We start from the raw sequence: 16,602 nt of genomic DNA on the forward strand, positions 1-16,602 counted from the left end.
TATTAACTCAGCTTCCAGCTTCCTTTTGGAAATGGCATGGAGATAGGTTCACTAAGCCAGAAAGTGTCACGTTCTACTGCTGTTCCTCCCTCTGGCACTGAACTTAGGGTCTTGTAGGTCCCTTTGGTGAGGACAGAGGCCACAGGTGGGACCGAACCTGGGAAATTCCTAGCAAGGTCCTGGGACCTAATTAAAAGAGGCCTGTTTCTCATTCCTAGTCCAACTCTGCTTCTCTTCTTAATAAGCAAAGAGATCTAAGGGATTCCCATGAGCAATGGTACCTCATAGGACAAGTGGATTGAGCAGGAGAAGGAGGCTGTCGCCTGAGCCCCCCAAGACATCTGGCACCCTCTCCAGGCTACCCTTCCAAGTGTACACTGAGTTCCTGCCAAGGAAAGTGATGTGGGGATCCTGGGCAGAGTCAAACAAGTGTTCTTTAAATCCAGAGGTGTCTATTGGACCCAAAGAGACTCAACAGAGAGGCAGGAGATACTGCTCTGAAAAGATATCTCTAGGGCACTGGAGTGGGGGTCCTATTAACCACTGGCATTCCTCTTTTATCTGCTTGACATATTTGGACCTCAAGTAGAGCTTCATTTGCAAAAAGGGCACGAAGCCCACTATTGTAAGAGAAGGCAGAAGAAAGCCTCTGGCATTGTCAGAGCAGCTGTGGCTTGAGCCCCAATCTGCTCTCATATCCCACCTACAGGAAGGGCCATCTGGTCCTCTTGAACTTTGCTCTCCTTCCCCAGGACCAACCTAGCCCACTGTCCCCACAGAGGTTTGCCCTTTGTTATCCAGAGTCCTGAGGTTGGTAAACCTGAACCAGTCCCAGGACTACTGCCTCTAGCCCCCTAGAGATGGCCTAGTGATGAGAATGGGGGATTGGGCCACAGATCACAAGGGGCCTCATTAACCAAACTGAGAAGTTGGGATTTTCCTGAAGATGACAGGAGTCATTTCAAAATCATAAGTAGGGGAGCAGCATGCTCAGACTCACTTTTTGCTTTAACCACCTTGACAGGAGGCAGGGAGTCTTAATGAGAAGCTATTGTAACACAAGTGTGAGACCATGAAAGCTGAAATGAAGGCAGTATCTTTGACGGGGGAAGGAGGGGTCAGAGTTGAGGCATTTTAGCAGCTAGCATCAACATGAGCTGGTTGCTGACTGGATGTGGTGATACAGGGTGAGTGATCAGCTTCTGGCCCGACCCACCAAGAGGAAGTATAGGGGAGGAGAGACAGTGAGTGCAGTTTTGGGTACTTTGACCCTTGAGGACTCTGAGACATTCTGTTGAATATTGAATCTAGGAGTCTGAGGCTCAAAAAAGAGACTGGGGCTAGAAAAATACGGGTTTTGTTGGAAGCTTCTGGTAATTGAAGCAGTGGGTATCGATGTACTTGCCTCGGGAAGCGAGCTGAGAAGAGAATGGAGGAGATACACACAAACATCCAGCCCTGGAAAGCCCCATGTACTTTCGTCCTTCCACATAGCGCTTGTCCTTTCTGGACGCCGCCTCCCCTTTCCTCCATTCATGTACCAGAAGCCCATTTTGGTAGGTTCAAAGACTTGCCTGAGATTCTTTCTTCTCTCTGGACCCATAGAGCCTGGCACACAACCAGAGCTCAGTAAATGGCAGGTGAGTATTGCTGACACTGAGGAGAATCAGGAAGCATCGGTCACTTACCGGCATGGCCGCAGCGTTTAGGTGGCTCATTTTCTTGTCTTTCTTGGGAACAAAGCGGGGCACTTCAAGGGTGCTCAAACTGCAATCCAGGTGGCCGTTGGTCAAGTATAAGGTGAGCTGAGTCAGGGCCAGCTGGTCACTGTATGAGAGGTTGAGGCCTGTTGCCCACACCTGAGTAGAACAGGAGCCAAAGAAGTGAGGGTGTGATGAGCCACCAGGAGAGAAGGCCCCCACCACCTCTGACCACCCCAAACCACACCAGACCCAACTACAACGGTGAACATGTGACTTAACGGAGTAGATGTTTTTGCTTCTGTTTCTCCTTCGTTCAACTGAGGGATAGAGTCTCCAGTCTGATTCTTGTCAGAAGATTTAAGGTTCTTGTGGGAGGTTACACAATTGGAAATACCTGTCCAAGATAATCTGATGGAGAGGCCCGGTTCCGAAAGGCTCATGTGCACTTTTATTTTTCTGCCTGTGGTTTGTCACTTCTAAAGTAGCCAGTGCAATGCTTGCTACTGAGAAATGAAGCTGGATGGGAACTCCAGAGGATGGGGAGTTCAAACAGAGCAGACAGAGGGGGAAAGAGTGAGTAAATATTAGAAAAAGGCAGTTTGCCCTGAGTGCGTAAATAATAGAAAAGGGCAGTTTGCCCTGGCTTCAGAAAAAGCAGTGCTGGCTTCTCTGGGAATCTCAACATGATTCTTAAGGGAAACTTAGGGTTGGCCTACAAGCCTTAGCTCTACCACTATTTTTACCTTAAGTGTGCAGGAAAGTCACTTCACCCACCCTACAATGTCACAGTATCCTCAACAGGGAAACGAAGATAGCATCCACCCTAGCTGAATCCCAGGGTCATTAGAAGGATACTATGATGCAATAGAAATTAAAATGCTTTGATAAACATATATAAGCAATAAGTTACTCTAAGCTACTAGATAATTGAGTAATGTCCATTAACACCTTTGACAGATACTTAACTGAGCATCCACTATGTGCTAAACTGCTGATGGCAAAGTGGGTCATATGGTACCCTCTCTCCTCTCCTGTGGCAGACCGTCCTTAATTTCTCTTGTCACCCCTCACCCCTACACTGAATCCAGAAGCACCCCCAGAATCCTCCTGAGTTCAATGCTCAAGGCATATTATTGTGCTAGTTATCCGAGTGTAAAAGGTAAAGAGACACATCAAGAATGGGAAGACAGATAGAATCATACTCAGTTGATTACAACACAATGAATACTTGATATGATAAAGGGATGGAACAAAGTAGTACCAAAGCAGAAAGAACAGACAGGCTGAGTTTGTCTAGTTTGAACTCAGGGCTGCATCATGGAGAAGGTAACATCTGAGCTTTGACAAGCAACACAAACATGACCAATTCCCATGTATCAAGTACCTACAGTGTGCCAGGTGCTTCACAAACATCTCAGATCTTTATAATAACCTTAAAAATAACAGCTCCATGTCATGGATAAAGAAACAGAGGTTCAGAGAGGTACCCATGTCCACACAGGAAGTGGTGGTGCTGGGATCTGAATCCAGTTCTGCCTGGCTCCAAGTCCACCCTCTGCCCTTTCCCTGCTGGTGGAGATGGCATTAATCCTGGCCCAGCCAATCCTTACCCAGGACTAGTTTCCCACTCACACTAAAAGCTAAAGCTGCAGAGGATCAAAACGTGTTCTTGTTTAATATATCCATGCCATGGAAATGTCTTGTGGAGAAAACATGAAGTATTGTGTTTCTGGAGTATGCTGTAATTAGCAGTAATGCATTTTCACTGTAGGAAGTTGGAAACGAACACATTTTCATGAAGACTTGATTAAACAGTTTTTCCCCTTAGAAGGCCTACATGTGCCCCCCCACACCAACTCGGTGTGTTAAAATACAGAATACATCTGCCCTAGAGTGGACTCCTCTCAAATCTAACAGTGAGTGACTTGAGTAAGCATGGAATGTAAATGGCATCATTATAAGGATATTAAGAGGTCAGGCTGTCAAGGCCCCTTGCTAAACTGATGCTAATTTCAGGAGTCATATTCGCACAGTAATGCCCTTTTATAATAGCAAATAAATCACATTTGCAACAATTGTTAAAAACTAACTGCCAAGGATCTGTTGCAGTTGTAAATATCCTATTTGTCAACTTAAATATTTCCTGCTGTATTGCATAAAATGCAAATCAGATGGGGACAGCTACTTTTCCTTAATACAAGAAAGTGAACTTGCTGTTCTTACATGTCTGGCATTTTTTTCCAGAGCTTCTGTTTTGATGTTTCAGTGTCCTTGATCAAAGAGAAATGCATATAACAAACATTATTAATATTATGATAATAATATTAATGTCTTGGTGATGAGGATTTTAGTGGGAAGGCAACCAAGGAGTCAGAGAGCCTGAATCTGGCCCTCACAAAGAGTGCAAACTTTAATGGTTATTTAAGCTCTCTCAATCTCAATATCCTTAAGTGTAAAAGGCACAAATGATAATACTACCACAATGGGTTTTGAAAACAAAATAGAATAAATGCACATAAAATTCCCTTGCATGTTATAAAGTTCAATACAGATGTTATTGATGATTACTAAACATTTCCTTTAAGAGGAGTAGAATCTTAGGAGACTCATTTTCAGTTGCCTATATAGTTATTAGATTGCTTCATTTAATAGCTGTTTTCCCCATTCATAATCATTGTGTTCAACCTCACAACTCAATCCAGTAGGTGGTTAGGTTTGAACGAAGTTGGTATTACTGTATCTCAATTTGACCGATGAGGATACTGAGATCAAAAAGTGGTTTTGTGGTTTGCCTAAAATCATAGAGCGTAGGCCAGAACTCTGGTCTTTCTGTAGACACAAAGTGTTTTTGCTACCCCAGGCTTCCCTAACTCCTTGTCACAAAGGAAATAGAACAAATTTTTTCACGCCTTTTCCTCAACAGCAGGCTTGCCTGAATTGCTCAGATAATTGTGCTCTTCTCCATCTGGTTTTTCCATTGGAGACACCGCCTGAGGCATCTTTGTTTTGCGGACAGGGGTTCCCATTTCCCCCTCTAGACTGTCAGCCCTTTAGGGGAAGCTGCTGAGTCTTTGTCTTCTGACAGCTCTCAGTGTCTGGGGCAGGCTGGCTCCCAGCAGGGCACAGCAGCGCCTCTGATGTTTCACTGTGAACTCCTTCACAACCTTTCAGGGACAGGGTTTCTTGAAGCTGGTTTCAGATTCAAATGCAGCAAATATTCATTGAATATCTCCTCTGTGCCAGCCCCAGGCTTTCACACATATCTCATTTAATCCTATTCTTGATTTTGGATTTCGCTCTTAATGTTTAGAACCTAATTTCACTCTGCATCACAATTTAGATGAGCGATGATGTACATAGAAAGGCACTACGACTGGGGATGGAGAGAAGTGGATATATTTTTAAATGTTTAGGAGGTGGCTTTGACATGACTTGTAGGACTTGAAACGACTAGTTTGACAGGTTAATTGGTTAGATGTGAGGTTGAGGGAAAAACATCACTGAAGGTTAGCGCTGGAAAGACCCTTAAAAATCATCAAATACAGTTGGTTTATTTTATAAATGGAGCAACTCTAGTGTGAGAAGCAAAGTGGTTTGCCCTGGGCTTCAGAGCCACATATCAAAGGTGTGGGACAAGAAACCAAGGTGTCTCAGCTCCCAGTCATAAAGCCCTTGTTGATAGTTGTTTGACTGATATTCAAAATCCATTTTTTAAAAAATGGCTAGAACACTAGAGGGATTTACATCAAGGCCTTAAGAAGCATGAGCAACATAAAAATCTTCATCTCAGCACTATTTGTAAAACTGAAAAATTGCAGCTGTCCAACATTTGGGCATTGAATAAGGAGATGATGACACACCCAAGTGATGGGATAGTCTATGATATTATCATTAAAGACAATGATTGTGACTCACTTTTGATGATGTAGGAAGATACACAAAACAGCAAGAGAAGGATATAGTCATATGGGCAATATGACTTCAACTTTGTAAAAATAATACTATATCTAGAAAAGACTAGATGAGAATATAACAAAATGTTAACATTAGTAGATTTATGGTAAGCAAAATTATATATAGACTCTCATGTATATTCTAGATCTGCACTATCTAATATGGCAGCCACTGGCCACGTGTACCTATTGAGCACTTGAAATGAGGTAGGTTCAAATTGAGATGTGCTATAAATGTAAAATACACACCAGATTTTGAAGAATGTGAAATATCTCATTAATAATATTTTATACAGATTACATGTCGAAATGATACTATTCTTGGTTATGCTGGGTTAAATAAAACACATTATGTATTAAAATTATTTTCATCTTTTTTTGATTACATTTGAAAATGAGGCTACTAGAAAATTAAAAATTACACATGTGGCTCACATTCTATTTCTAATTTGATTGGTTGCAAAAAAAGTCCATTGCAACTTCAGCCAGGGGCAGGGCCAGTAGGGGTGGGATGGGGTGGGGAGAGGTGCTGCAGAGGCCCAGCTCTCTACTCCCCGACCAGCGCTGGGCTGGATGCAGTCCTCACTGCCGCTGTGTTGGGATACCTGAGGCGGGGTGGGCGGAGCACAGGGCAGAAGGCAAACCAAGAAACTGCAACGACCTCATTGCCTTTAAACAAGCATGTGAGAACTGAAGACAGGGTCAGGCAGAGGCGAGCTTGCCCAGAATTGTTCGTTCCAAGGTTCTGGGTCCTTCTTGGGCTTCAAGCTTTGGGATGAAATGGTAATAACACGCTTCTGTGTGGGGAGGTGTGGGAGAGAGGGTCCCGGTATTGAGCTCTTTTTGCCTTAGGTGATCCAGGCAGACGGAGGCCGCCTGATCACCCTTGCTGCTTCTGCCTCTTTCCTGTGACAGGCAGGATGGATGGGTGGCAGAGGATATAGATGTGGGCAGATGTGCTAAGGCCCTACATTCTGTAACTATCTCCAAGGGCAAATGAAGTAGCAAAGAGTTTGGTCTTGCCAACCTTCTCTTATGGACATTGGGGTAGGTATGGGACTGAGAGGCTAATTTATAGATTAAATAACATTTGTTGAAGAATCATAGAGTTTCAGAGCTGTCAGAGTCCATGGATGTTTTGCAGACCCATCTCTAGGTTTTCTTTCCTTTTTCATCTTTATTTGTAAGGAGAAGAATCTGACGCTCCAGACAGGGTAAGTGACTTGCTAAAGGCCCTACTCTCGGTACCAGGGTCTAAGACAAATATTCATGACTCTCAGCAAAGTCACCTCTCTGGGCCACTTTCCTCGACTAATCACTGGGGATAATAGTCCTGGTGGACCCTCCCTCAGTTGCCTCTAGATGCAGCTATGAGGCTAACTGGGAAGATTCCTAAGCATGTGTAGAATTTTTTTGATTTGAAAATTTTATTTAGAACCTTTCATTCTGATAATAAATTTGGAAAAATAATCAGTAGGTTGTTCAGGATATTCATAGTGGTTTTTTTCATCCAAATTTTTAAATTGAAGTATAATTTACAATATGTTAGTTTAAGGTGTACAACATAGTGATTCAGTATTTTTACAGATTTTACTCCATTTAAAGTTATTATAAAATATTGGGTATATTCCCTGTGCTGTACAATATATCCTTGTAGCTTATTTATTTTATACATAATAGTCTGTACCTCTTAATCCTTTACCCCTATCTTGCTCCTCTCCCTGTCCCTTTCCCCACTGGTAACCACTAGTTTGTTCTCTATATCTATGAGTCTGTTTCCTTTTTGTTATATTCACTAGTTTGTTTTATTTTTTTAGATTCTACGTATAAGTGATAACAAACAGTATTTGTCTTCTCTGACTTATTTTACTAAGCATAATAACCCCCAGGTCCATCCATGTTGTTGCTCGTGTGGAATTTTTTTAAAAGGTAGACCTCCAACTAAGGCTACTGAGAGATGCAGCACTGAGAATTCACCCACCATAGAGATGGCATCAGGCCTTTAGAACAGAGTGCAATACACAGCCCACCCTCCTCAGCAGCCTGTCGTGGCTGAGGGATGTGTGTACCACCTCCCTGCCCATGTTCATGTCTTCATTCACAGTCCCAGCATTATAGGAAACCCACCATTTGATCACTTGATTCTTTCTAGAGCAAGACCAAACCCTCAGTCAGACCCACAGCTATGCCTAAGCTATGGAGACCAGGCCACCTGCCCAGCTCTCTGCTGGCTGGGCGATACAGCCATGGGTAGCCAAGGTTCCCTCTGTCCTTACTGGTTTGGCTAAATACAGAGCTGGGGGCTTATTTCCTACTTATTAACTGTGGAGGCTGGGAATCCATTGGAGGGTGCTGAGCAGAGGAGTGACATGATATCTCATATTTTTAAAGGGTTACCCTGGTTGCAGTGGGGAGAAGAGACCATAAGGGGACAAGGATGGAAACAGGGAGGTCAGCAAGGAGGCTGTTTGCAGTAATCTGGGTGAGAGGTGATGGGGGTTGGTCCAGCACAGTAATAGTAGAGGGTGGGAGAAGCGGTCATATTATAGATACATTTCAAAACTAGAACCTAAAGGACTTATTGATGGGTTGGATGCAGGTGTGAGAGAAAGAAAGGAGCCAAGGATGTCTCCAAGACTTTTGCCCTGAAAAAATGGAAGAGTGGAATTACCGTGTACTGAGTGGGAAAGATTGCTAGAGGAATAGTTTAAAGGATAAAATTAAGATTTCAGGTTTTGGTGTGTTAAGTGTGAGATGCCTTTGTTGAATGGTGTTCTAGAGGATGGGATGGGATCTCAGGCACCTTTTCTCCTTTCTCAGCTGTAAAATCAGGAGGATGTGCTTGGCTGGGTTGGGAGGGATAAAGCAGAATCAGTCCCTGTAGGGAGGCATCTTTTTCTCTGCTGTTACTTTTGGGCCTTGGGCTCAAGGGTCTCCTTGGTTGGGGAGAGGCAAGGTCTGTAGGACATGGGGCCTTCCCTAGGGGACATGCTTCTCAGCAGGTTTAGGTCAAGATGAAATAAGGCTGAGAAGGGTAGGGGCAGCTTGGTAGGGAAAAGAAGTGATGGCAGCTTGAGGGCGATAAGGACTAGAGAGGCCAGTGCCTGGAGGGAGGCAAATGTCTTCACTGGATGGAAAAAGCACTGGACCAGAGTTACAGGACCTCACTGGAAGGGAGTGTTGGCCTCGCCACTTACTGTCTGTGATCTTAACTTCCTTCCCCTCTCTGGGCCTCAGTTTCCTTGTCTGTTAACACAGACCAGTGGTCGCTATCTCTGAGGGTTGTTGAGAAGATCCAGTGACTACATGAGATATTGCATGAGACTATTATTGTGGGGTCTGGCAGAAACAAACGTGTTTGGATTTGTTCCCTGTGTGACTGCCAGGAGCAGAGTCTGGGGCAGGAGTAGGAACTCACTTGCTTGGCTCTTGACTAGGGTATTCTTGCCTGATTCTCAGAGATAGTGTACACACTTAACTCTTCTCAGATGCTGTTTAAAAACAGGCTCCAGAATCCCGACTATCATACAGAGAGCATACTTTCTTAAGCAGCTACTAAATGAGATCTCTTCCCATGACTAAATCGCCAAACAGCATCAAACTCTCCATTGTGGTAAACAATACACCTGATACTTAATTTTAAGGCAGGTGGTACACTGCACTGTAAGAATTTTTATGTAGGAAAATGTTAATGTGATTATAATATTTGGTAAGAATTGTTTGTATTACATAAAAATATCTATAGATAGGCAGAGGGGACTGCAGCCTCTTGGCATGTTGCCACCTAGTGGTGGCTTCTGGGATGGCCCAGTCTCTCGGAGAGGTGAAGAACTGCAGTTACTGCTGGATGGGGCAGTCACCCAGGGCCCCCAATCAACAGTTGAGACTCCTAGGATTCATCTTGAAGGCCTTCCCCTCTGTCTCTATTAATCCTATGTATCCTTTTGGGCACGATTTAAATCACAGCTCCATAAGGCTGTCTCTGAGCAACTAGAGTATCCATTCTCTCCCACCCACCCTGGATACTACCTTATATTGGGCCTTTGGAGTTCATGGGGCCGAAGGCAGCAAAAAATCTGGGCCCTGCCACTTAGCACTCAGGGCCCAGTAGTCCACCATGCCTAGGGCCTCCGTGATTTTCAAAGGCCTTAAAAATATTTGGATTCTGAAAAAAAGTTACTGGCCCCCAAATATGAAAAGAAAACTATCAAATAACAAAAATATCAACAAAATTGACATCTCAGTTAAACACATCACAACTCTTTTACACAGTTATGTCTACGTCACATTCCATGAGAGTGCGTTTGTACATTTGATGTGATGTAGGGTAATGGAATCTCTAAAACTGAAAATATTCAGGGCCCAAAGAGGTCTATTTAAACAGCTCTGTCCTGGCAGACCTAAAATGACATTCATCATTCCCACCTCCTCATTCTATGGCCGAGGACTCTGAGAGGTGAACTGACTCACTCAGGTCCCACAATTAGGGGAAGAGCTGGAATCAAGTTTCCTGATTACTGTTCCAGCTCTTTCCATGACACCTAATTACCAGCATTCATAGTCCAATTTCTATATAGTGCCAGAAGCTTCTCTGTGACCTTGGAAATTCTTTCAGGATGTGTAGGAACTATATTCAAAATTAATTTTGGGATCCAAAATGGAAAATATTGAAATTTAAACCGGCACCATCAGCAGTTGTACTTATGTTTTCCACTTTTGTAAAAAAATAAAAATAAAAAAAATCACAAATATTTTAACATACTCTTGCCTTCTCTGCTTCCTTTTTCCAAGCTTCTTCCACTACCTCTATAAATTTATGATTCTCTATTACTTTAGAGATTGATGGCCTAACTGATATTATTTGTATTCTTTTTTTTAAATTTTTATTTATTTATATTTATTTTTGGCTGTGTTGGATCTTCGTTTCTGTGCGAGGGCTTTCTCTAGTTGCGGCAAGCGGGGGCCACTCACTGTCGCGGCCTCTCTTGTTGCGGAGCACAGGCTCCAGATGCACAGTCTCAGTAGTTGTGGCTCACGGGCCTAGTTGCTCCGCGGCATGTGGGATCGTCCCAGACCAGGGCTCGAACCTGTGTCCCCTGCATTGGCAGGCAGATTCTCAACCGCTGCGCCACCAGGGAAGCCCTATTTGTATTCTTAAGGTACAGAATTACATACTCATTTCTTTTTTCCCTTTAAGTATTTCCTCACTTTTTTTATTATGAATTTCTGGAAGGCCATTTTCTTATTTTGACATTAAGCAATAAGCTATAATAAACATGAAAACCCAATTTTTATAACCTCTTATAGGTTTCTGGGACTAGTAATTATATATGCTTCTTCCATGCCAATTCAATATAATAATCCCATGCTGTATATAGTTATTCTTCTTCAATTTTCACACTATAAATGTCAGGACTTGTGAATGATTTGCTTAGTTGAGAAGTGCTCTTTTAAAGTTACTGCAAATGATCTCTAAAAGGCTTTTGTGTGGATTTTCAAGGCAGAAGGCTCTTGTTCTGGAGCTCCCGTGGGGGAGGATTTCTGTGCCCAGTCCTTGTGGACATGGAAGGCTGTCTTGCAAAGTGAGGTGGGGATGTGCATAAAGCAATGGCCCCATCAGTGCAATGAGTTGGCAGCAGAGTTCGGCATTCCCTCCCAGTTTCCTTGACAGCTCCAGTAAACCAGAATGTTTTATAAAGAACAACCTTGGTTGCAGACTGTGTGGGCAAGAAACACAGGCTGTGGCCTTGGAGGTGATCTTGTCCAGCCTCCTCAAACCCCAGGCACAAGACTCCAAGAGGGGTAGAGACAAGAGCTCAGAGCTCTTGATTTCAAGTCCAAGGCAAGTTTGTTTACATTTGGGAAATTCCTGGAGAGGAGAATCAGACCTACAGCAGGGTCCTCTGATTCATGTCTGAATCCTGCATAAAACCTAGCACAGCACTCCTGATATATATGTGCAATAAATCTTTGTTGGATGATTCTGTTAAATAACCGAAGGAAATAAATCTTCCCTTTAAAACACAGACAGGAGAGATACCACTTCAAACCTACACAGGTGGCTGAAATAAAAAAGACAATAACAAGTGTGGGCAAAGATATGAAGAAATAGGAACCTTCATGCATTGCTAGTAAGATTGTAAAATGGTGCAGCCACTTTGAAAAACAGTTTGGCGGTTCCTCAAAGAGTTGATGTAGAGTTACCATATGACCCATCAATTCTACTCCTAGGTATGCAACCAAGAGAAATGAAAACATGTTTACACAAAAACTTGTGCATGAATGTTCATAGCAACATGATTCATAACCATCAAAGAGGAGAAGCAACCCAAATGTCCATCAACTGATGAATGGATAAACGAAATGTGGTACATCCATACAATGGAATATTATTCAGCCATTAAAAGGAATGAAGCACTGATAAATGCTTAAACTTGGATGAACCTTGAAAATATTCTGTTAAGTGAAAGAAGCCAGTCACAAAAGACCACCTAGTGTATGATCCCATTTATATGAAATGTCAAGAATAGGGAAATCCATAGAGGCAGAAAATGATTTTCAGTGGCTGGAAGGAAGAGGGTATGGGAAGTGATTTGTAATGGTACAGTTTCTTTTTAGAGTAAAGGAAATGGTCTAAAATTAGATAATTATGATGGCTGTATAACTCAGTGAATATACCAAAAGTCACTGAACTGTATACTTTAAAATAGTGAGTTTTATGTATATGATATCTCAATAAAGCTGCTACACACACACACACACACACACACACACACACACACACACACATACACACACACATCCCAATCTCCAGGAAACCCATTCTAGGACGGATGCTTCCACAATTTGTATGGCCACTTGTTTGAATCTAGTTGCATGTGGAAATCATGACTGAATGAGGGAGACTGTGAGAAACCACCTCCCAGACTACCCTCTGAATTTATTCTAGGTATTCTTCAAGTCTACACTTTAAAAAGCTTTTCCATGTGTGGGTAAAAAATACCTGCTTTATACACTAAAGCAAACTAGCACTCAGCAAGGGTTAGTACCTGGATCTCAATAAGCAGTCATGGGCTGGAAGGAATAATATATTAGCATCTGTCAGAAAGACTCAATTAGGTATGGGGATGCAGTGTCACTTTTCTGTAACAGGCAGTATACTTCCTCTGACTGCCCACTGCAGGCTTTCACTTTGTATCAGCTCCTGTACTGAGTGGGGCTGAGTGTGGTCAAATCCAGAAGGGAGGCAGGGCTGGTCAGGAAAGTGGGCACAAAGGAAGCTTTGTCTTAAACACATCTGCTTCCCTTCTTCCATCCTGTTGCTCATTCGAGGGCTCCCCAATGCCTCAGCCTGCCTTCTGTGGTTTGGGGTGCCCCCCAAGCCCTATGCCCTCCATAGTGACATCGAGTTAATCCAATAATACAATGAGTCATGACTAATTTGGTGATGGTAGAGGGCTGTTTACCGTAATGGAACCTTTTGGATTTGGTTATCTGAGAGATGAATCGATTCCACGACTTTGCCTTTGTTGTCTACAGACTCTGGTGTTTGAAAGATTTGGCACCCTATCAAGCCAATATGCTGTCTTTGTTGATGGCAGCAGTATTTAGAAAGCTGCCTACTTGACCACATGGAGGACAGACTCTAGGAGGGAGACTTGGGGAAGGAAAGAGGAAGGGGAATTAATGTATATTAAGGGTCTATTATGTACAAGGCACTCTGGTATTTTCTCATGTCATCCTCACAACAACCTTTTGAAGTAGATATTAACACCCCCATTTTATAGAAGTGGAAGTGGAGGCTCAAGGAACCCAGAAACCTGCCCAAGTTCCACAGCTAAGTGTCAGGGCTAGGATTAAGGTCCAAGTGTGCCTGGCTCTGAAGTCCAGGTTTTCTTCCCATGTTTGATCTTGGAGATTACTCTCCACCTGGCAGGGAAACAAATGCTTGGTAGAAGTGAGAGAGCACCGTGCTGCTGGCAGTCATATCCAGAATCTCCACCAATTACTCGGTGGTTCTGAAGCCAGAGAAAGGCCTGTGATTTACCGTGGAACTTTGGGCAAGCCACTTAACACCTTTCTGCCTCGCCTTCCCCATTATTTGTCTGTAAAACACTTTGAGAGCCTATAATGAAAGAGCTTTATAAAGACAAAGAAATAGGGGGACTTTCCTGGTGGCACAGTGGTTAATAATCTGCCTGCCAATGTAGGGGACACGGGTTCAATCCCTGGTCTGGGAACTAGACATGCCACGGAGCAACTAAGCCCGTGCGCCACAACTACTGAAGCCTGTGTGCCTAGAGCCCGTGCTCCGCAACAAGAGAAGCCACCGCAATGAGAAGCCTGTGCACCGCAACGAAGAGTTGCCCCCGCTCGCTGCAATTAGAGAAAGCCCACGTGCAGCAACAAAGACCCAACGCAGCCATAAATAAATAAATAAATTTATATTAAAAAAAAAAGACAAAGAAATATTGTCCTTCAGTGTAAGCAAAAAGCTGAGGTTCCTACCTGTGATCAATAGAAGTCCTGTGGCACTTTCCAGAAACATATGGGTGGAGCTTTAGGGCTCCACAATCACAAGTGATTGTGAAATCACTTTCTTCATATCTCCTTCATCAACAAGTGAATAAAAAATACAAAATATATATATTGATATTTTCACCCCAAATCTGAGACAGCATATTCTTTGGTATACCATAAGTCTTTAACATGAGTAGAGAAGTCTTACAGTTATTTCTTTGAAAAGTGTTTTTTTTATATTGAGCCCCGTTAGAGCTGTCCTCTTATACACACTTCTACTTATGGAGGGTAGGGCTCTTAGTAGCTGACACAAGGGGTTCAAAACCTGCTCCTTTCAGTTCAGGGAAGACCTGCAGAAAAACCCAGTTGTCCTCCTTGGTGGTAACTGCCAATTCCATGCTCTTCTTGGAGCCACATGTGACTCTTTTCTCTATAATTCCTTTGTATTTCCTGACAATGTACTCCCCATGGGAGGAGAATTCTGTTATTTTATTTGGACTTTTATTTTGTATTGGTTCCTGATTTATCCTGTTCAAGTTTCAATGGGTTGGTTTGATATTATTTACATATTAAGACTTTTGTGAAGAAATTGCATAAGGTTTAAAAAACAGACATACATAAGTAGTACTCTAGAGTGGGCTAGGAATGTGGCATGATAGGGGAAGACCGACTCCCTCAAAAAGTGAAGCCATTTCATTTATTTATTTATAAGGGCTTGGAATGCTAGGCAACACAATGAATCTTATGTTTAAGAAAGCAAAATATATGTTTAAAGGAATATACATATTGTTAAAACAGTTCTATTTATGCAAAAGATTCATGTAACTTTATAAAGGTTTTCAGGGATTTTAAAGGATTTTAAGTGCTGTGTTAGGCTGTACTAGTAACAGATGTTCAACAGCATGTTTAAGTTTTTGTTTTACTGAAAAAGCAATGGATTACTTGATATTTTCTTTTAAAAAAATCATACCAAAGCCACCACAGTTTAAGTATAGCTCAAATTCATTATTTCTAAAAAGCATAAATGATTTAAAATAACATAAGGGCTCCTAAAAATAGATATTACTGTAGTGGAGCTCGAAGAATTTGTTTGCTAAAGATTCCCTTCAGAGTCCCAGTCTTTTGTGTCACTTCTTGTTCTTTTTCTATGAAGACAGATGGTGTCAGTAATTGCCTATATATTTAATTAAGTTAAAAAGCTACAAAGTAAGGTTTTGGCAAAAAGTAGGATTTTGTGCTATGAGCAAAGGAAGCAGGAATTGATAACATAAGATACTATTCCTCACCCAATACACATTTTGATATCCATATGTGTTGGAATGTGAGATTGGATTTCATAAATCTAATGATTAAAAAAAAAGGGCATTTATTCTGAAAGATAAAGCCCATAATAGAAATCTAGATGGCAGTTCTCTTATATTTCTGACCAGCTAGATGGGAATGAGTCTACCTCTATCCACATCACCTCCAACATTAGCCTGATACTCAGTGGTTATTCTAAACTCCTCTGACACTCAGGTTTTTGCCTGGGATTTTTCACCTAGCAGGTTAATCATTGTGAAATTATTATGGAGGGAAAAGCAGTAGCTACTTGTAGAAAGTGCTTTGGAGAGCTGACTTAACCATTCTTGTGGTGTCTGTTTTCAATGTTCCCATCCCGTGAATCCACCTTCTGGCTTAATGGCAATATGGCGCTCCCAGCTGTGGTGCTATGTACGGGCTTGCTCATTTAAACTCTTAAAGCTTAAAAATGGCTACCACAATACTGATTTTATTCCATTTCGCTTAGTCATTAACATTTAATGATTACCTTATGTGCTGAGCACAAGGATGGAATATATTAAAAAAATAAGAGATGTGTTTTCTGGCTTTAAGCTGTTCGACTCAATTCAACAAGCATATTGAGGATATACAAGAGGAACATACATTTTCTTTGGTGATGGTGGTTGAGGAGGGGGGAGAGACTTACAAAGGAAGTCACCATCAATTCAGTGCAGTACCGTGGGGAATATCTGCTGTGAGAGAAGGAGCATGGGCTCAGCAGGCAGCTAAATCATGGTTTGAACCCTGGATTTGCCACTTAGTTGCCCTGTGACCTTGAACATGTCACTCTAGCCTCAGTTTCCTCATTTGTAAATTAGAGATAATAGTACTCACTTTTCAGGCGTGAGGATTAGGAACACTACATGTAAAATACATAACAGAATGTCTGGCACATGACAAAACTTCAATAAATAGTTGATATTATCATTAATAATTACTCTGGCTGTCAGTACTCTACCTCAGCTCTGAGAAGCTAGAGAATGAAGTGGCACTGAAGGGGGATTAATTAAGGGAGGTTTCCATGAGGAGTTGGATTTTGAAACATGTTTCGAAAGAAGGGAAGTTGTATATTGATAGAAAAGAAAGGAAAGGCCAATTGTAGG

General features: G+C 42.2%; 1 protein-coding gene across 7 annotated transcripts in view; it reads right to left on the minus strand.

The window, feature by feature from the left end:
- The window catches only part of IQCH (IQ motif containing H), a 207,022-nt gene that overhangs the window by 23,621 nt on the left and 166,799 nt on the right, over positions 1-16,602 (minus strand). For 6 of the 7 annotated variants that reach the window (XM_061181981.1, XM_061181984.1, XM_061181983.1 and 3 more), the window contains one exon: positions 1,689-1,859. The exons of the other annotated variant lie outside the window; for it this stretch is intronic. In XM_061181981.1, the coding sequence (XP_061037964.1) occupies positions 1,689-1,859 (171 nt within the window). The remainder of the gene's footprint in view (positions 1-1,688; positions 1,860-16,602) is intronic. 7 annotated transcript variants of the gene reach the window in all.

This window comes from Eubalaena glacialis, chromosome 2, assembly GCF_028564815.1.
Source record: "Eubalaena glacialis isolate mEubGla1 chromosome 2, mEubGla1.1.hap2.+ XY, whole genome shotgun sequence".
NCBI classification, from domain to species: Eukaryota; Metazoa; Chordata; class Mammalia; order Artiodactyla; family Balaenidae; genus Eubalaena; species Eubalaena glacialis.